Source organism: Phoxinus phoxinus (assembly GCF_949152265.1).
Source record: "Phoxinus phoxinus genome assembly, chromosome: 11".
Taxonomy (NCBI): Eukaryota; Metazoa; Chordata; class Actinopteri; order Cypriniformes; family Leuciscidae; genus Phoxinus; species Phoxinus phoxinus.
The window spans coordinates 17750611-17773147 of NC_136886.1; the positions used below are offsets into that span (position 1 = coordinate 17750611).

The following is a 22537-nucleotide window of genomic DNA, read 5'->3' on the forward strand; positions in this document are numbered from 1 at the left end:
AAATCAGTGTGAATTGGACCACTGCACCACTCACTCAACAAAGTTTTCCTATTTTCTCATGCATAAAACAATGGCTCAAAAATCAATAAACGCACACAAAAGACAAAGTCATTCGTAGTGTTGCATAAGTTCCACATTTATTTCATATCTGACAATGTGTTAAGTGTACACAAACATTTGACTCATAATTCCAACACTCAGAAAGAGACACTGAACTACTGCCCACTGAAGATGGTACAAACCGGTTACAACTGCATATTACACCATTCACAGCAATCATGTTTATATACAAGGCAAGTAAAACAGAGAAAATGACAGAAAAAAATGCTCATGAATGGAGTCTGTGCATAAGAGGCGAATGGAAGCACACAGATATTTGGTGTCGATTATGAGAAATGAATCATTCTTGCACTTTGGGAGGTGGTAAAATGGATGCAATGTTTTTAGCTTGGAAACAAGATAATGTGACGTTTTATGGAAATTGCCAGTAGAAATGGTACAGGACAGGCTATAACATGAACAATCCAATTCAGCTCTCTGCATTACTTTCTACAAGGTGCACAGACAAAAACTTAGACAATTTACATTTGCTTGTACAGTATGTACTAAAACTTAAAGTTATTATTTTAACTATATATTTCTTTAAATAATTTTGTTGATGCCCGCTATTACTATTTACATATGCACTTGTTTATAAAGATAGTGGCATTGCTTATATTTACTCTGAATTGGTCATTAAAGTAAAGTGAAGCTGATTGACACACATGGAAAAAGGAAAAGGTGAACAGAGGACCTTCAGGGTTTTAGAATCATATCAGGGATATGTTTTCGTCTTTTACTCACAGAAACAGAATACTATCCTAAACACCAATATTAGTAACTGATTTCTTTGGAATTAGAAGTGTAGATTTCATAGACATATCAAGGCTTTCAGTAGAGGTTTGTTCAGGGTTTCAGATTCTTGCTGTACTGAGCATGTGCTGTAGGTTGGCTGGCCTCAGTCATACACATGTGCCTGAATCTTGCTGCCCTGGAGAAACCTCGGGTGATTTGCAAACAATTGATATGTGCTCTGAACATGCAAGTATGGGTGAAAGGCTTGTTTTTAGTTAGGCAAATTGCAGGATCATCCAATCATCTCACATTATAAGCTATCTGGAAAGCATGAGCAAGTCAAGGTCTGGCCCACAGGACTCAACCTTCTAGCAAATGCTTTGTCACAAAAAGTGTCTAAATCACAGCTGCTGGTATTATATAACTCAAAAATGTTGTTTCATATTCCATAAAATGTAGTTCAGCGATCTCAGCTTAGATGGTTTCCAGTTTTTGAGGGGGTTTGCCTATTAAAAATAAGCACAACAATCTGACCTGAGAAAAATAAAACCACAAAAATGGAGTTTAAAATGTATCGTGTTGCCATCTATCAGCTCGTCACATATTTTATATGATTTTAATCACATAAAAAAAGGACCAAAATTATGTTTGGAACAATAGAAGGGCTTTTTCCTGGAGTCCATGATGGTGTTAGAGATGATAAACTTGTTCACTCTGGGTGAATAAGTAGATTTGTTTTGTTCATTTTGCAAGTAAAATCAGTTGAGGAATATGCTATATACTGTATGTTTACTAGATATGCTTAGAAATCTCAAAACCTAGTCATATGTAGGACATGTGCATTATGAAAACTATCTAAAACCGAATTAAAACTGATTTTGCCTGTGGACAAGAATGATTACACACAAAGAGGAAGGGTAGAACTGAAAGTGGATGATAAAAATTGTAAAACAAAAACAGAGTAGATGCAAGAGGCACAAATCATATCTCATCACTCTCTGGGTGCGTATAGAAAATTCCATCAGAACTGTACATTTGATTTGTTCTAACAGACTTCTAAACCTTCCAATTTCCAAAACTGACCACTGTACAAACACTCATGTAAGATTCTGGGCAATAATGATCATTTTTCTCTACCTGAAAAACCTTTTTCTTAACCAAAACTAGTTAACATCTAAAAAGTAAAATTCAAGTAATCTACATGTTATAGCAGCTATCCCAGCATTCACTTCTAACCTGTTCCCCAAATGCCATTTCGTTGTGTCGGGGGGATGAGAGCAGTGCGGTCAGTAAAATGGAGCTTAGTCAACTCATGATAAAAAAAAGTGTCATATGCAGACATTGCACTGTACTTCTTCAAAAAATATTACAGTCTTTGTCAATAAATACATGCTGAAATAAATAAAAACATGTTAAATAAATACCTACCTAGATAAGACTTTAATAGAAATTTTAAAAATAAATTAGACAGATATAAGATAATTTGGGGATACCGATAATTTTTTTAATATAAAATATTAGACTGGATTATGATACATTTGAGATAAATCTACTGACCAGTACTCCAACAAAAATAGGCCAAATCTTTATAATGGTTCTTCTCATACAGAGGTATGAGAATGCAACCATTTTCCATTGCCAAATTGTTCCTCATGCGTCCTGATTATTTTGAAAACTGCATTTCAAGGCCTTACAAGGGAAACATTATAGAGGTATATGAGTATTTATGGTGGGCTGTACTGTGTCCAAGAACTGCACTTAAAGAGAGTAAGAGCGTAATATGATGTGATTCATCTGCTCCTTGCTAAGAACTGCTTATCATTGATCAATTCTATCTTCCATAGCCAAGAGATAAATAAACATATGGGGTCTGCTGACTTAAATACCGACCAGCTTTAAACCCATAGACTTGCAAGTCAGGAGTAGCACAATAAGGCCGTGTGGTCCGTTTTCCCACCAAACTCAAGATATGGACGTCACTCTTCACAGTACCAAATTTAGATGTGTTTGCATGAGCTGACAGCTTCAGAATTTTCAAATTTTCTAAAATGTTGCTGAAGACTACATAAGCATACTATCTCTAACCCGAAAACGTCATTAGCCTGTTCTGTTGGCGCTATAAGTTGAATATTTAGGCCACTGTAGATGCACAACAAAGGGGCCTTTAAGATACAGGTGCACAGTTGGTGCTAGTGTGGGCAGGTGCAGGTACACACATGAAGGGTCAGCGAGTTGATTGAGCACAGAAACTGGGGGATCTGTCAGTAGATCTATTTACAAGTATAGTCCTTAGTGTTTTTTGTCCTCGAAGAGTTGTACATGTGGTGGGCTCAAAACCTCATCTGCCCGGCTCTTCTTCTAGACAGTTTAGACCTGACGGGAAGAAGACAATTGAACAAATATTGGCATGTAAGGTCTTTTTTTTCTGTGTGTGTGTGTGTGTGTGTGTGTGTGTGTGTGTGTGTGTGTGTGTGTGTGTGTGTGTGTGTGTGTGTGTGTGTGTGTGTGTGTGTGTGTGTGTGTAAGAGTTAGATATGGGCTCCACCGTACCTGATAGATCCGGCAAGCAAAGGGTTAAAGGCATACAGCCAGTCATGCATCTCCTTGTCATTACTGGCTTGAAGGAGAATCCCACGATGCTCTGTGCATACCGCAAACGTGTAGGGGGTCTGCAGTTCAGACAGACATGGGTTACAGTTCAGTCGGTTTATTTAAAGAAAAGAAACTATTTGTAGATGTTTTACCTTCAGCATGGCCTGCTGGTCTTCGCTGTACTCCACTTGTGCCGAGGACAGGTTAAGAATGGCCCTTTCCACTGTGTCTCTCTCTGTGTTGTAGATGTAGACATAAGGTCGGCGTACCACCACATATCTCTTAACCCAGCCATTACTGTGGGGCTCCAGGAAGTGCAAATAACCTTTCTTTGACACAATTGGGCTGCGACAATACAATAGAGTACAGGTTAGAGTCATCTTCCAAATATGTAACTTCATGAAATCTCAGAAATTGAGTTTAATTTACAGGCAAATGTAAAAGAAAAAGGAATTGCTTGTCTTCTGTTTTTTTTGTTTTACCTGACACGGATTTCCTGAATATCTGGCACGAAAGTGTGGGTCCTTGATCTGGACAGTGGAGGAGACTTCTTGCCCTCTGTTTCAGACTCAGGGATGGGGCTGACAGCACGAGATCGAGGTGTTGGGGGTCTACACATATGAGCAGTATGAATACAGATGTAACTGTATTAGTTCCTAAACATGACAATATAGCCTGTACCTGTCAGTGCCCTGGTAGTGGACATTCATTCAAAAGCATAAGCACTCAAAATTGGACATTGCATTCCCTTTTAGAGGGCTACATTTTTGTGATATCAACTTCAAATTTGTAACACAACTTGGTTAGACATACTTTTTAGGTTTTCTTGCAATTTTAGACTCCAAATTATTTAGTAAAATTTACATTTATATATATTATATAATTTATATTTATAAATGTATATATATTCTGGTGACAATATTTGCGTTATGCGCACTGTACGTGGACCCTCGTGTACACGTAAAAACCAAAGTATACTCTAGGCTTAAGGGTACGCTTACACGACACCAATGTACTAAACACAGAAACGTTTTTCTTTTGTGGTTTATTTCTCAGAGTACATGCGACAATATTGTCAAAACGATCCCCGGATCCACGAAAACGACTGAAAACGCTGTAATGTGCATGCCAGTAGTTGGCGATGTTAATGTGTAAAGAAACAATATGCACCTGCAGACTGAACACGTGATACGCGTGCCCATGGCGTCACAGTTTTCTCAAATTCACATTTTTGTAGTTTACATGGAGACGATAACGGTATCATTTTCAAAAACTGAAAAACTGAACTTTAAAACCCATTTTCAAAAGTTTGCGTTATCAGGCCCCCAAAACATCGTTCTTGTGTAACTGAATGGCCAAAAACGCATAAAAAGTTTTACGTGTAAACACACCCTCAGTCTGGCCAATAGTAGACAGGAGTGGCCAGAAGAAGAAAAAAACATTTAAAAAACTGTAATTTTTGCATTTTTTTGGTCTGTATTGCATAAATCAGCTTGTTAAAATTCTTTTAAATCTCTAAATGAGACAGCAGTCACTATTTACTGACCTGAGATCAGTGCTGTGGCCGTAGCGTCCCTCCACAAGTGATGGACATGTGGAGGACGGTGTGAGAGTGCTTTCAGCACACACTGAGGCTGAGTCTTTCAAAAGAGTTACTGACATCTCACTCAACTACAACACATCACAACAGAGAAAACAGTCATTAAACACAGAACACTACATGCTCCTTCAAAAAAAGATATCTTCAGAAATCTTCAGTCTATCACATGACTAATTTCAGTAGGTTTCTGCAGCAATAGTCAGAACTCCTTTTTTAAGGCGGTATATTCTCAGCAGCCTGAGGTCCTAAAAGCTTGTATTGTTGATAACTGACAGAAGGAAAAGGTGTAAAATAGTGTAACATTTTTTTTATATCTTCACCTTGCTCTCACTGGCGCTAACACACACGTGGCTGTAGTCCCTGTTAAAGGTGTGGTTAAGCAAACGCAGACACTGTTGGGGATAAACAGAAAAGGGGACCGTTAAACTGATTGACAAGAGCCTTTTTCTCACGATTTCCTGAAGTGATCTTAAAATTTCTTCAATTTTAAAAAACCTTTGCAGCCAGCTCCTTCTGCCTCTCGTTGGGTGTTTCGGGCCCGGGGCCGGGGCTGTGGCCCAGGCCAAGGTGGGTGGATGGGGAAGAGGACTCGGTTAGATCTTCACTCCCGCAGGACAGCAGCGACTCCTGGCCCAGCAGCAGGGTGGACTCCAGCTTCTCCCTAAGGAGGAGGTAGTGTCTAGTTTTCTCCACCTAACATACCGCAGAAGGAAATTAAGTCAGATACTCAGCAAGACACATTCTTGTCATTTCACATTAAAAACCAAATAACTAGATGTTCTCACCTCCTGCAGGAGGCTCAATTTCTCCAGCTCCCACTGATGGTCCAGGATGAGGCTGTCACTGCGGGGCCTCCAGCCAGCCAGGTTCTCCTCCCCTCGCACATACGCCACCGACGTATCCAACACCCTCCTGCGCCGTCTTTGCATTCCTGCACATTCAGGTGTCATTTCAACAGCAGAACCTCCCCTAAAATGTAATGTAAACTGCCCCACATCTCATAAACCCTCAGTTAAACAGACTAGTGTCTTACCTGGGCTCCCTGCATCAGCCAGGTGGCACAGACTGAGCTCATACACACCAGTGACACGGTTTCTACGTGTAAAAACATACAACAGAAAACCTTATGGTAACTTCAATTATAAGAGGAACACTGCAAAGGACTTGTGCTGTAATTTGAAGCATCCGTACCCTTCAGATGGCCTCAAGGTGCCACTGCTGAAGAGGTTTCTGATGGAGCGAGATGCCGGGAGCTTGGCGTCTCGCGAGTAGAACACCATGCATAAGTCTTTGGTTATCACTGTGGGCTGTGTGCAGTTCTTCATCTTGGAAAAGAAAACAAATGTAAGCTTTTCGATCTAAAATGGTGCTTAAAATGACCAAGAACAAGAAACACCTATAGAGCACAACAGTTGGGTTCCTATGAGCTCCAAGGTTGTTTATTGATAGTATGATTCTGTTGAAATCATTAGTCCATGTTATTTAAACGTATTTATAAAAATAAAAATAAAAGAATCGAACAAATTACACAAAATGAGCTCTACAGTACAGCGAGCAAATGTAAGAGTAAAGACTTTTAAATTGTTACAAAAAATATTTCAAATAATGCTGTTATAAATAAATGCTTATGAGCTTTCTATTAAATGAAAATCCACACAAATATTAAGCAGTTGTTATCAACATAGGTAATAAGAAATGTTTCTTGATCAACAAACCAGCATATTATAATGATTTCTGAAGGATCATGTGACACTGAAAATTACTGAATAAACACATGTTTTTAAATATATTGAAATAGAAAGCAGTTATTTTAAATTGTAATATTTCATAATTAGTTTTTCACTGTGTTATGATCAAATAAATAAATACAGCCTTGGCGAGCATAAGAGACTTCTTTCAAAAACCTTTTAATATATTGGTTCTATACTTAAAAAAAAGTTTTTGATAACATCTTTTGCAAAGTTTTTTTTTTTTTGTCTGTGGAAAAATGAATGGGAACTACTAAAACTGTGCAGATACTGTTGTGCTCTATAGAGCCACAAGGTTTCTCTTTCACATATGTACTTGATTCAACCATTACAGATGCCATTGGCTGTTTGCTAGATTAAATTAGCTGGAACTAAATCATGTAACTAAATAAGTAAATGGCCTTGGTTACCTCCAAGTAAGCAGACAGAGTCATGTAGATTTTCTCTCCATAAGGAGTGACACGGTTTAGCAGCAAAGAGTTGTGCATGGATGAATCCCAAGCAGCATCAAAACGGAAGAATGTCCTATATCAATGGTAGAAAACAGCTTTAACGATATAATTTCAACATCGACCCAAGGTGAATGTACATAATCTCTTATTCATGTTAGAAGTTTGAATATATTAACAGGCTAAATGCATTAACTATGTTAATACATAATACATAGTGTGAGCTTTAAGCAAAACAATTACTAAAAGGCAATAATAAAAAAAAAATTGTTTTACTTTGATAAAAAGATCATATTTTAAGAGTGACATTTAAAGTGACATTTTAAGATTGTGACTACGAGACAATATAAATGCATGCAACAAAACACTTAAGCTTCATCACTAGATATGAATGCCACCACCAATGATGTGCAGAACGATGACAGTTATCAATAAAAAAAGAGGACAACAATAAAATTAAAATGATGACGGATGAAAGACGTAACCATTCAAAGAGGGAGGCAGGTACAAGGGGGACACTTATACCTAGAATCAGTCCCCAAGGAAATGCTTTAGGTGAAAAGGAAAGAATCAATGATAGAATCATAAGACAGTTCAGAGAGGTAAACTGCGGTATTGAAGTATATAGCAAATTTATCTCAGTGAGCGATGTAATTGCATCTCCAATCAACTCACATCAGCTTTGTTACGATTTCACAAACTTCCATGAAGTACAACTCAACTAATATTGACCCTAAAGCAATCCCATTTCATGAAAATAGAATACTATATGAAAATAGTACGGGCTGCCTCTTACACATAGGTTATATTCACCTTGTTGAACTTCAAGCCTACAGAACCCTCCCTCGCTCTGATAAATATAGGTCATAACCCACTGAAATGATCACAGATTGGATCCACTTGGCCCTACGCCAGGTAAGGGTCTTAAATCTGGAAATGCCTGAGTCTGAAGTACATGAGAGGGGCCGAGCTTCTCTGAGGTATGTGATAGATTAAGTTTGTGTGCTTTATGTCGAGTGAAAGTGAATGGACCGGCATGACCCAGTAGGCAGCTTTGTGGCTGTCATTCAGACTTGGAGAAAGAAAAAAAAAGGACTGAAAAAGGTACTGGAAATTGATTTGTTGAAGAAATAGGGAGAAAATAATTAAACATGGTGGGGTAAATTTCAAGGGTCACTGTGTGGAAGGGGCTGTCCCACTTAATGTATTACAGTCCTAAACGGGAAAGTTCATCCAAAAATGACAATTCTAGAAAAGACATTTTCTAGACTTTTACAGTCTGGACAAGTCAATGCTAGTTGCCAAAAGTCAAAGCCAGTTTGCAGATTTTAGGCCATTTGACTTGACAGACTTCACAGAAAATTTAGTCGTGTATCATGGAACAGACTCTTTTTTTATTTGTCATGCATCTCCTCACGAGGCATGTTTATGTATTCATTGGTTGCAATGGATCATTATCCATTAATTGCTAGATAAACTGATCTTTTGATTCAAGTAAACCTTCACACTGTATACTTTCTTTTAGGCAAGTATTACTTTTTTATTTTTTAAATACTGAATTGATTGTTTCTTTAACAGGGTTTATGAAACTAATATATACAACTTGACAGAGACTTGGCCATGACAGATTTAGGGTCAGATTTACTAACAGCTTGCGCCAGCGCAAACTCTCATTTGACATTAAACAACTACTGTCAGATTTACTAAGTGAAAAATAAGTGCTGAAAAGGTGTAGACAGGGTTATTTTTGCTGCTGACCATATAGCATATGCATTTGAAGGCTTTTGAGTTGGCTTTAGCAGGATACAAAAACAGTTAGAAGACACCCAGCCATCCCATTTCTGACGCTATTGTTAACTCCCAAAAAGACACACAAATCAAGCTCAGCATACCAAGCAAGATGAGGGATTGTGAGGATAATTTCCACCTCCCATTTATACACGATAAAAGAGATTTCCTGTTGTTTTACCTTCCCTTTCAATTTTTCTTTCCCTTTAATTTTCTTATATCAGCCAATCCAAACTATAACTCATGTTCTTGGCAAAATATACAGAGAGACATTTCTTTCTAAGTTTATTGGTTCTGCCTGCATTGAGGACCTAAATAATATTGAAGATAATGCTTACATGGATTGTTGAGCTGCTGCACACTGCCACCCAAACTGCTGGACATTAAAATTGGAGTAAAAGCCCACAGCAGGGCTATACTCAACTCCCTGGCTAACTCTTGGGACAGTAAGAACTACATTGGAGGATGTTGGGGTGTGGATAATAGTACAGTTGCCAAGGTGACACGTGTGTACTAAGAATGATATCAAATACTTCGAGGAATTATGTGAGGATATCTAACCTTCCCAAATCATTACTCATCTAACAAAAATATGTTCTAAGAACATTTTGATAACATTCACATTAAGGAAACGTTATTTCTGAAAGTTCCCGGAACATTCAAAATGTCCATGAATGTCCAAATGTTTTTTTTCTCTCTCTAAAAACATTCCACATTAGGGGAACATTCCCATTTTTAGCATTTTACAAACATTATGGGAACGTTAGTTTTTGAATGGTTTGAACATTTTGAAACAAGTAGGCCTAGTAAGTATTGAAGTACAAAAAAAAAAAAAAAACACGTTTGATTAATGTCCAAAAACATTTCATTTATAATGTACACTGTAAAAATTTATATGATCAATAAGTTATGATAACATGTTTTTACATTGCTTTAACTCAATTTTCAACCAGATAACTAATGAACATTCTATTAACTGGAAAAACGTTTGTTCGTAACTTTGAGAGAACCTTGCCAGAACATTAGCTAAAGTTCTGAGAATGTTTCCTGTTAGCTGGGATTTGCTTCTATTCTACATTTGGACTATAGATTGAAAGTTTAAAGAAGCACCTACACTGTAAAAAAGTTTCCCAGATAGCAAAGTTACATCTCTAAGATGTCTGCTAAAGAGCCCTTTATTTGGAAAACATCAGATGTGTACAAACATCTGATAAACGTCTTATAAAAAGCAGTTTTACATTCTAAATCATAAACATCTTAAAGACATTTTCTAAATGTCTATTTAACATCTGACAAGAAACCTCTTCGAGACGCAAACACTCTAAGATGCGCAAACACTCTAAACATACATCTTGCAGATGTAAATGCACTTATTAATTAACTGTACATTATCTTACCACCATATACAGTGAATTACAGGTTACAGGTATAATACTATAACGCATTATATGTACTTTTACTGTAAAATGGGGAGTTAAATTATGTGGATGATAAATAAAATTCTCAGTGTGATCTGTAATAGCCCTGGCAAATGGAACAGTTCTGGCATTGCAACAAGAAAAACAGATTCGGATAAAAACAATGCTCTCATACCGCTCTGTGGCGACACCACCCTTATATTTACAAACAAGCAGATACTTCCTGTGAATATTGTCCTGATTTAATAATTAGAAATCTGCAAGAAGCCCTTAGAAATGTTAGCTTATAGTCATTCAGGCAGCATATGAAACCTTTAAAGAAATGTGATCAACACTACCTCCTAGTGGTACAAAAGAATAGCTAATGTGAGCAGAGAATGCAAGGGAAGACTGCCTGTCAATAAACTTGAATAAACGCATTTTTTCCCGCATGAGATCATAAATCTCAGTGGACTAACATAACACTAATTTTGTTCAGAGATTCATGATTAATACTGAGGTTAGCAGATCAAGCCCTCCCGCCCATAAACAACACAGACATGGTGTGTGGTCTGGCCAACAGTTATCGCCCCACACAGGCCAAATAGTGTTTTATGGTGTTGCTTTGACATTTGTGATGGAACTTGATCTAGTTGCAGAACTGTTTAAATGAAACCATACATTTTTAATTAAGAGATGTCAGCTAATTTGTTGAGAGTTTGTTGAGCAAGAGCAATACATTTTATGTGGGACTGATGGAGCGTGTGTGGTAAGAGTGACTCATTAAAAATATTATAAAAACGCTTTTAGTTTAAATTGGAGGAATGTGTGACTGATGAAGAAGTGGCTGACGTAGATTACAAATGTATTTGTGAAGTTGTCATAAAATGGATTCAGCGAACACAAATGTTCTAAGAAAGTTTTGCTGACGTTCCCTTTAGTTATAAAACGTTGTTATGATGTTCTCTGAAATGTCCAAAATCAAACTTTCAAAATGTTCAATGCTTTTTCTTGGTTATGTGAACTTTAGTTTATCGTTTTGCAAACACCATTTAGCTTTAAATGTCCTCTGTTACATAAAGGAAATAAAAAAATCTGATTCCATGGTTCCATTTTGAGAGCATTATTAAAGATCAGATTATTTTAGAGTGTTAACGTAAAGTTCTGAGAATGTTCCCTATAAACCGGGAACGTGACTGTGATCTCTACCACACCTCCTGTAAATGATTCAGCCAAAAATGAAGCCCATACAAAAGCCAAGCCATGCAATCCAGTCACCTGGTGCAAAAAATACAATACATAACAGAAGCTTCACACACAAAAGCATTTCCATAGGAGCGAGAGTGAAATTCTCTCACATTTTCCGAAATAGTAGGAGGAAAGGAGCAAAAAAAAATAGACAAACCAACATGATTGCAGAAAGAACAGTATTTGAGAGCCAAAAAAAGTACGCAAAGAACGATGGAGGTTGATTAGACAGATGGCTAGAGAAATAAAAAGATGAAAAAAACACATTCTGTTGTGTGTGTGTGTGTCTGATAAAATGGGAGCATAGGGATTTAAAGGTAATATACCTAGGCATGTCCGAATCAAGAAACTGTCTGGAAAAACACAAAACAACATTCTGTTAGTGGACTAGAGAAATGTCAGAATCAGAAGGTTGTGGAGAAGAGCTTGTGTGGAGGCCCAACGGATTGTTTCTGATGAGACCTCTGCACAACTCTCCTGTCACATCTTTGTCCTTGGTGAATGAGTCCAGCTCCGACACATGCTTTTATGGGTAGGTCTAGTGTGGATGATCTAGTTAGGACTTGTGGTTACATCGCAGGAGAGGAGGTCACAGCTGCTTGAAAGGTTTGTAATCATGTCTCTTTCATGCAGTTTTGCATCGGTCGATAAATCTGATAATATAATGATCATGACTTTACTTTAAGCATTCGATGTTTGCAAAGTCTGGATGCTGATATATGATGCCCATTTAAGGTGATGTCATAGTAATGCATTGCAGATGAAAAAATGCTTTGTTTGGCTGCTAGCGTGTAACGTGACATGAGAAACGTAGCATTTTGTTACCAATAACTATCATGATGAGAGAATGTTAATGATGGATTCTGTTAGTTCAGTTTCATAAATAAGCTTTAAGTGTTTTTTAACATTAAGCTTTCTTAAAAGAAAATCTTCACATGCAGATCACAACGACGTGATGGTGACCAGCAGAGCTCGATCCACTGTGTGGTTCAGTAGCTGAATCTGAGCAATGGAGTGTGGACAGAGCGAATGGAATGAACAGATGAGAATGGACACAAATGCAGACCAGCATCAGATGGGAAGACTTGCACAACCAGCGAGGAGGTGAACTAGAGAACCATTTTTCAATTCCCTGCATGTCGGAAAATAGTGAATTCATATCTTCAGATTGAATTGTGACCTCCTTCATAGTGGCTAATAAAACCACATTTGGTATCATGTGTGCAGTGGGAGGGGAATTGTTAGTTTTATTAGTTATGAGTTTTATTAAACAGAAAAAGAGCAGTTGCAGGAATTAGTCTGTCAGTCAAGCGATGCGTATCCCGACTCGCTGTTGTTATGTCATGCAGAAAGGTCTCTGCAATAATTAAACACAATCCAACATAAAAGAGGTGTGTTGAGAGGTTGTGTTCATATATTTGAAGCATTTATCCCACCTGTGTTTATTATTTACGTTTATTCCACCTGTGTACCATATAAATCAATCTTAGAATTAAAAATAAATAAAAATCTGTTCATTCTGCACATATCAAATGTGTTTGGAGCTACTAGCATAGTTAGCCAAACGCTAACCATTTAATTTTCAGTTAACAACAGTCAACTTTTTACACAAAACATTTTTGTATGATATACTTGTGTTACGTAAATATAAAAAAATACATAAATAAATTAAAATGACTAACATTTAAAGGGGTCTAAGAATGACTTGACTATTTTCCCTTAAAAAAATATTGTTTTCAGTTAAATCACAAAATGATTCGTTGTTTGTGGATTAATGATATTGACGCTGTTAATGAAAAAAAGCGTGAAAAGAAGCAGTTTTGTCAGGAAGAAATATCTTTGAATATATCATCAGTTTTTGAAAATAGTTTTGGACACAATTTAAAAAAAAACTGTATTAATTACATTCCGTATGTAATATGTAAAATTTAAACAATTTACTTTCACTATTATTCAAAAAGTTTGGGGTCAGATGCCCCAATATATATATATATTTTTTAAAGAAATTAATACTTTTATTCTGCAAGGATGCATAAAATTGATCAAACGTAACGGTGAAGACATTTATAATGTTACAAAAGGTTTTGATTAAAAAAAAAAAAAAGCTGTTCTTTTGAACTTTCTATTTATCAAAAAATCCTGAAAAAAAGTATTTTTGATATTTCCATAAAAATATCAAGCAGCATAACTGTTTTCACCAAATCAGCATATTATTATGATTTCCGAAAGATCATGTGACATTGAATACTAGAGTAACGGCTTCTGAAAAGTTTGCTTTGCCATCACAGAAATAAATGACATTTTAAAATGTATTAAAATAGAAAACAGTTCGTTTTAATTGTAATAATATTTGTTGTACAATTGTAATACAATATTACTGTATTTTGAATGAATAAATGCAGCCTTGGTAAGTTTAACGAAGACTTCTTTAAAAAACATTTTCAAAAAATTGTACCGACCCCAAACTTTTGAACAGTAGTTTACTTTTTAAGGTTCAAACCTTAATTGGAGGATCAGACTTCCCCAAGCCAAGCATACTTTGCACCCTGTCGATAATACTAAAAGCCTCAATATGGCAGTCCTAGGATGTGTCAGTTGTCAGTGCCCACAACCATGCAGCGAGTTATGGTATGTTTGCGCAAAGGAACATAAAAGTGTAAATATACTTCTGGTCTTTATCTAAGGCTGGCACTGTTGCGTTGCCGTTTGATTCTGAATCACTCCCTTGTGTCAAGCCTTTAAGAGCTGTTTGGAAGGTTTGGTTCACAGACTCATTTCTCTTTGGCAAAAACTCATCGCTTTAAAGTTGTGCAGAGAACTGTTTGTCTCACAGGCTTGGCTTCAGCTCTCAGATCATATGCCAAGGCTGAGGAGAGAGTCGTATTAAGTGCAGCAATCACTAAAATGGAGACCTGGTATTAAAAAGAGTGGAGTGAAAACAGCCAAAGTGGACAAACTCTGCTACCGAGTGTTCAAGGAGAAAAAAGGCTTCATAACAGAAGAATAAATCCTCCATGTACTGCTCTTATATATAAAATGACAAGCATAATTTTCAAGATGTTTTGTGTTTAGTGTTAAAGACATGAAAAAACATTTTATTTGTAAACTTACTGGTCTTCTTGACATATTTATTAGGGTTGGGAAGGTACCTGTCATCTTGTGTGGGTCGAACGTATCCTGCAGACAGTATGTTGAGAGAGAGAATATTGGGGTCGATGATCGTCTCATCTGCTTCAGGAGTGTTCCGGATGCGCCCTATCAATCGCAAAAAATACATCCCGTTTGCTGAATATCACAATATCGCTCTTATTATGCATTGAGCATAAGTTCGAATTTGAGGCCAAACTCACCAACAACCAGCTCTCGCACTTCCTTCCACTCGATATCTCTTCCTGACTCATGTACTATGGTGACAGTAACTCTCCTTTGGATGCCCTGTTATGTAAATGTTGTGTTGTTATATGTCATATTGTACTCGAATGTTAAAATAGTATGGACTATGGTTTTCTGTGTTACACAATAAAGAAAAGAAAATTTTCCGGTACCTGATGTAACATGAATGTGCCATGGCAGGGCATGCCAACCCGGTGGTCCACTACGGCTGGGATATAGCTGGAAGGGACAGATACATGTCAAATACAATAACCAGCAGTCAAGCTTTCCTGGATGTAGAAACACAGTGTAGGATTTACTGTACAAATATAGATTTATTCATTAGGAATAATTATTTACTTAATAATATGTTATATATTTTAATCTATATATATATATATATATATATATATATATACATATATAAATATATATGTATATATATATATATATATACACACTATAGAAAATGTGTCTTAAAATATTTCTTATATAATAACTATTATACTTTCTTTAAGCATGTCCAGTTTGGTATGCTGATAAAAAAATGTCTCTTAGACATCATTGTTTTCATATGTTACCACGAAACAAATTTATTAGATCAAATTTCGATAAAGAAAATTCAGCTATTATTGTCATTTAGTCATGTGTGTGTACAACAAAAATGTTGCTGGTGCAAATTTTATGTGTACAGTATAAGTATAAGTTAATTTGAGTTTAAGACCACAGTGCACACATGACATTGTATAACATAATACTGTACATACAGCACATACGTTTGTTCAAGCGAGAAAGAGAACTCGATTCAGCACTTTCTCTTTCGTCTTGTCGCGCTTTAATGGTTTATAAGCATTTGCATGAATAAGAGCGTGATGATATAATGTAAGACAGTCAAAAGATGACAGAAAAAACGAATGCTGCGTTAATTGCGTTAAACTGAAAAACTTAATCGCATGCGTTAACCCGCTAATTTTGACAGCACTAATATATATATAAATGTATAAATATGTGTGTGTGCAGTATATACACACACTAACACACACACAGAAATATCTATAATATAATATACAGTACACACATACTGTATATATGAAGGCTTCAGATGCAAAAGCCTCTAAGTGCCATCTGAAATTTTCTTCTAGAATGAATTTTTTTATCAAACTTGTATGTTTATGTTCAGTTATTTCACTTTAATGGCAATTCAAATTACATATTAATTGTCATTAAAGTGAAATTACTGAACTTAAATTTACGAGCTTGATAAAATGCTCCTTTTAGAAGAAAATTTCAGATGACACTTAAGAGGCTTTTGCATCTGAAGTCTTCATATATCATGTAAACAAAAACATTTATGTTAGATGCGATTAATAGCGATTCATCGATTTGACAGCAATAAATTTAATGCATCCTTGCTGAATAAAAGTATTAATTTCTTTCAAAAGAAATTACCGGTACTGACCCCAAACTGTACATACAGTGTACTGTATGTAAAGTGTGTAAAATGTCCTTTGGGAAGAGTTGTAAAGTGTCTAAAATTATTCCTAATGATACTGAGAGCAATTATATGAATGAGAACAGGTATGATTTCCTTTATATCATGATCTAAAAATCAATTAATAATTCATTACATACAATAATTCATTACAATTAAAACATTTGATACGGATACACTGATTTTACAGGCCACACTGAAGACAGTAATCGATTTTTACAATCTATTCTGCTCAGACTGAATCAGTAAAGGGAAAGGGTCAATGTTTAGACAAGACACTTACTCTCCATTGGCCTCTAGCTCACAGATTTCAAAGAGGACCATCAGGTCGTATTTACAGTGGCACGGTCCTGCAGTGGGTCGTGTGAGAGCTGTCAGTTTGGTGGCAGGTACTATGCAGAAAATAGAGAAAGAAAGAACAACAAAGAGAGTCAAACCAATATTGAGTTAATAATAGACCAAAAGGATATAATAATTCAATGGCAGATGAGAGGGATACTAGAGTTTCACAGGAGAGAGGAAGATATGGATCACAGAATAAAAGGAGGAATAGAGAATATAGTTAGAGAGGACCAGGAGTGGGAGATCAGGGGTCCGATGTAAAGGCACATTGCTGTTAAGATGAATAAAGTCAAGTGAATAACAGTGATCCCTGAACATCTGCACAGGCCAAGCAGAATTAATAAAGGAATAGGTCACCTCAAAATGAAAATTCTCTCATTATTTTTTCACCCTCACTTCGTTCCAACCCTGTATGACTTTTTTTCCCCTCTGTGGAACACAAAATGAGATTTTTCTTTATTCTGTCCACTTTCTTCAATGTAATGAAAGTTAATGAGTACTGGGATCAAGCACCAAAATGACAGCAACAAAAAAAAGCATCATAAAAGTGATTCATACAAGTCTTCTGAAATCATACGATAGCAGCATATTGAGTCAGTGAGTTGAACTAGAGAACTGGATCTGTTTGATTCATTCAGATTTTGTGAACTAGATCAACCTATTTATTTTTTTTAAAGATATGAAATACACTGACTTCTCTAATTCTCTCATGCGCTTACATGGAGAATATCGTGTGGCTTCAGAAGACAATTGTGTTGCTTTTTTGTAGTTGTTTTGCTTTTACTAATTTTCTTACATTATATAAAAACAATAGCTCAAAAATTCACCTTGTGTTCAACAGAAACAGATTTAGGTTTAGAATGAAATATGACTGAATGACAGAATTTTAATTTGAAGGTGAACTATTCCTACTCATATTTAACTGTCATATACTTATTAATATTTATTTAAAATGTTCTCTTTCTGTAAGACAAAACATTGAATATGACACATAAGAAACCTAACAACGAAATACCTAATAATAATAATAATGACCCAAAATGAATATTCTGCAAATGTTTAGAGACCACTGCATCATCAAGCTCAGTTTCAAGTGACAGAACCACCAGTTTTACTCATGCAGTCACACAGTCTTATTCCGGTACTATTCATCAATTTATTTCTGGTGAATGATGTCAGAGAGAAAGACCAGAATTGTCCATCTGCTTGATAAGGTTTGTATGGAGAGGCTGAGGGAGAGAAAAAGACATACACCCACACACAGTATTAACAGGCCGAAACACAGTCCCTGGAACAAAGCGTCCTTCAGTCTGTCAATGCAGGGATTTTGTGTGACTCCCGTATGATTGGGGGAAATGAGTGGACACTGCCGCATCCAAAATACAAGTTTGTGTTTACATTATATATGTGTGTGTACTGTGTATAATTATTTTGTATATGTATCTATTAATGTGTGTATTCACATATACAAAATAATTATTATACACAGTGCACACACATATATTATGTAAACACAAACTTCTATTTTTGGATGCAATTAATCGCGATTAATCGTTGCCCAGCACTACCTGTATATTATATTATATTATATTAGTGTTGTTAAGTACCGACTTCGGTACCAAGTCGGTACTAAAGTGTAAAAAATGTGACGCTTTGAGAACTGTTGAGTGGAATCATAAACACCTCTGATTGGCCATTGTGTTCACAAACTCATCGGATATGTCTGTGATTGGCTACAATGATCAACGCATAGGAGCGTTTGAGAGCTGATAGACGCCTGCTTTCAAATGCTCCCGTGTGTATCTGTGTAAGCGCTCGCTGAAGAGTGTCATTGATGTATATTTTCAATACATATTTGATGAGCTCGTGAGGTACAATGGCCATTCCGAAGTGTTTACGATTCAGCTCAAAAGCGATTAAAGCGTCATATTTTTACATTTTCAGTATCAACTTTGACAACATAACATTATATTATATTATAGTATTAGCGCATTAGACTGACTAGAGGTTCAGTTTCAGGGACATTCTTTGGCCTTAAGCACTCAGAACCATTACAGACCCGGCTTCTGCGCTTTTATTACTGAACAGATAGACAAGGGCGGGGCCGGGAGTCTGGCTTGCTCCTCCCCCTCAAGGAGGTAGGAAACAGCCACGCCTGCTGCATTGAGGGCGTGGCTTGACAGCGAGTCCACCAGAGCCCCATTGAAGACCTCTGGCAACAGGAAGCGAATCAGGTCCATGTTCTTCTCTCGATCAGGAGGGGTGTCGTTATCTGCGGCTACACCCACCACCAACAACATAAAGACTGTGACATGGGCACATAGACCCAAAACATAAAAAAAGCAACAAAACAGGCAACACAAAAGACAGGGAATATGTGCTAAACAGCTTCAGCCTCCACGTGATTTGGCGGGAAACATTAACCAATCGCAACTGCTTTATTTTTTACAAAGCATGCAGTGGCCTATGGGGTGAAAGGGGGGGCTTCAATGTTAATGGTCATAAAAAATAGTCATTGCTCTCACCTGGTTTGGAAAGAGGCATGACTCTCGGGAACTGCCGTCTACAAGGGCGCAACGGACTGAAAAAAGAGATCATTTCAGTATAACTTTGATGGATGAATTCGGACATTTGTAGCATGCATTAATCTGATTCGGAAATAATAAATATTGCCAGGATCTACCTAATGAGATCCTTGCAGAGCGCAGGGAAAGGCTGCTTCTGGTAATGTCCAAAGACTTCAAACACAATCGGCTGAGTCTTTATGTACTCTATAAAGGACTTAGTCACTTCCACGGCAATCTGGAAAATCAAAGAAACGAGTGTTATACCCTCAGCTTAATAAAAACAGTGTGACGTGGTGCTCTGAGGTATAGTGCAAAGCTTACATTCTGCACATGATAGAAGCCAAGTGGTGGACCACGTCCAGTGTTCTTCAACGGCTCTGTGGAAAACGCTTCATCGTGCCTGTGAATAAAACTACAAACGAGGAGTTTAATGAAAGTATATTCGATTTCGAACAATGACAAATGTCCACTAGTGGATACAGACTTCAGAACAGGACAGAGGCACTCACTTGAACTGGCAGAATATGTCTGCGTACTCTGCGGATATGCTTGACGCCTGCAGCACAGTAACTCTGAATGTGAAGACTTCTCCAATCCTCAAGTGATCCAGAGCGCCGTCCAGTATGCCATCAAAACCTGTTTTTACAGGGCTGTCCAACTCTTCTGGGTTAACTGAAGAGCACATGAAAGAAAATATGTCCATTTAAAATAATATGAAAACTATATGGGAAGCTGACATATAGATTCAGACTTCAGACACACAAACTCGTAGGTCATGTTTCCACTTACAAACATTACCATTCAAACATTTGGGGTCAGGGTTTTTAATTAATACTTTTATTCAGCAAGTATGCATTGAAATGATCAAATGTGGCAGTAAAGACATTTATAATGTTACAAAAGATCCGTTTAAAATAAATGCTGTTCTTTCAAACAAACAAAATAATGGTTTCCACATACTAAGCAGCACAACTGTTTTCACCTGTGATAAGAAATGTTTATTGAGCATATTAAATATATTTAAAAAATATATATTTTTTTTATTTTACAATTAATGTTTTAACTGTATTTGTGATCAAATAAATGCAGCCTTGGTGAGCATTAAAAACTCAAATACATACATAAAAAAAAAAAAATTCGAACCAATCCCAAACTTTTGAACCGTAGAGTACATGTTTTCTATACATTTAATAGTATATGTTGAGTAAAAATATTCTTTGAAGATGCCCTGTATGTTGCATATTTCTTACCTGCACAGGTATTATTGTTGACTTCATCTGCTGAGAGTCCCATCTCTGCATTCTGGCCCTCACCCTCCACAATTCGTAGCTCTTCCTGAGAAACGCCAGCACAAGAAAGACCAGAAGTACAGGACTCTGACTGGAACTGCTCAACAGGAAAGAGAAACACTTCAAGTAAGTTGCCATATGAATATCCATGTTGACCAGATCAGCAAAGCAGTTCACCAAGTATATGTCATGGTTCTCACGCTTTTGTGCAATTCATTTATGTGATTTTCCAGGACGTTACTATAAATCTTCCAGCTTTTTGTAAAAATTTAAGTTTGTACAAATGTAAATTTGTAAAATATTATTAAATTAATAAGCTCCCACTCACAACACAAGGAGTAGTTCCAGCCATTACAAATGTTTTAATGTCAATACCTTCTCAAACTGTTGGTCCTCAAAAGAAATCTTGGCAGTGCCTGACTGTCGGACACCAGAGCCATAGTCTGGTGCCTCTTCATCAGCTGGAGGAAAAACCAGAGCACCTTCACATCACTTCCTCAAGAAGTCACACACAGCTTGCCCTTTATATATACAATCCCTCAGGTCTAAATACACCCGCTAACCCCCAAACTAAGGGGGTTCCTGTTTCCTTAAGCTAAGGATTCATAATATATATATATATATATAATATATATATATATATATATATATATATATATATATATATATATATATATATCGGTACGTATCGGTCATCTACCAATATTAGAAAACTTTTTAATTTATTGTATATTAAATTGTGCATGCTCATTTTCTATATTTTAAAGTTTAATGTACTTTGCCATCATTTAACTCACTATAAGTTAATATTTAGAAACACTATTAATTTAAATGTAATCTTTAGCAAATCTCATAAAGTACAGCTATTTTCATTTTGTATGCCTATATATATATACAAAACAGTGTAGAATTTTAATATCGGCTATTTATTTGTCATCAACTATAACCCGATAATATACAGTACATATAATATATGTCTTATTTAAAATACTATATGTCTTAAATACTTAAATGCTATCTTACATCTTAAAAATACATCGTCTCGGTATGAGACAGAATTTAATATCGGTGAATCCATATTATTACCATCCATAAATATCTTTATCTAGACAAAGCAATGATATATGGAAAAATTTGCCACTCTACTCACCAGTAGGTTCGGCAATACACTTACAATCCTAATCTTACCTGATATTGCTTGTACTGCTACCCTGAGGAAACCTTTGACCTCTCCCTTCTCATTGACAATGGCAACCCGATGTACCAGGGGCACAGGATAGAGCAGATTACTCAAATACACAAAAGCCCTAAAGGAAAGAGGGAAGAAGAAAATAAGAAAATGTCCAAGGTATCAACTGTACAGCAAACAGGACAAACAAAACATTGATCAACATATACACAAAAGCAGGCACTGCTGTGGCCCTGGACAGGATTATTCCTTACAGGAGACATGATATAAAACAGGAAGGTGTAGAGTAGTTTTATCTGTTTATATATATATGTCTGTGTGTAAATGTTAGGCGAGTTTAAGAAGCATGGGACTGAAGTGAAGATAAACCCTAAAAAGAATTCTGATATCCCAAATTTGGGGATTATTTTTTAATTTAAAACTATAAATAAAATAAAAATGTAATATACTCTACCGTTCAAAAAGTTTGGAATCAGAGAGATTTAAATAATGATAATACTTTTATTAATAATAATACTTTAATTCAGCACAAAAGCTTTACAATTTCAAAGTGAATGTTCCAACAGATGTCTATTTCAAATAAAGGCTGTTTCTTTAAACTTTCCATTTATCAAAGAATCCTGGGGGAAT

General features: G+C 36.3%; 1 protein-coding gene across 1 annotated transcript in view; it reads right to left on the reverse strand.

Annotated features, from left to right (window-relative positions):
* Window positions 1–116: 116 nt before the first annotated feature.
* The window catches only part of kif1aa (kinesin family member 1Aa), a 79095-nt gene continuing 56674 nt past the window's right edge, over window positions 117–22537 (reverse strand). Inside the window, exons 30-52 of the mRNA XM_079627896.1 lie at window positions 21907–22025; window positions 21094–21179; window positions 20680–20815; window positions 19939–20101; window positions 19751–19841; window positions 19546–19664; window positions 19388–19443; window positions 16804–16912; window positions 15202–15268; window positions 15007–15091; window positions 14806–14911; window positions 11983–12009; window positions 7185–7299; window positions 6218–6351; window positions 6060–6121; window positions 5812–5957; window positions 5522–5719; window positions 5347–5418; window positions 4973–5097; window positions 3909–4037; window positions 3579–3771; window positions 3385–3503; window positions 117–3207 (exon numbers count right to left, since the gene is read on the reverse strand). Coding sequence (XP_079484022.1) covers window positions 3165–3207; window positions 3385–3503; window positions 3579–3771; window positions 3909–4037; window positions 4973–5097; window positions 5347–5418; window positions 5522–5719; window positions 5812–5957; window positions 6060–6121; window positions 6218–6351; window positions 7185–7299; window positions 11983–12009; window positions 14806–14911; window positions 15007–15091; window positions 15202–15268; window positions 16804–16912; window positions 19388–19443; window positions 19546–19664; window positions 19751–19841; window positions 19939–20101; window positions 20680–20815; window positions 21094–21179; window positions 21907–22025 — 2500 coding nt within the window. The 3' untranslated portion in view covers window positions 117–3164. The remainder of the gene's footprint in view (window positions 3208–3384; window positions 3504–3578; window positions 3772–3908; window positions 4038–4972; window positions 5098–5346; window positions 5419–5521; window positions 5720–5811; window positions 5958–6059; window positions 6122–6217; window positions 6352–7184; window positions 7300–11982; window positions 12010–14805; window positions 14912–15006; window positions 15092–15201; window positions 15269–16803; window positions 16913–19387; window positions 19444–19545; window positions 19665–19750; window positions 19842–19938; window positions 20102–20679; window positions 20816–21093; window positions 21180–21906; window positions 22026–22537) is intronic.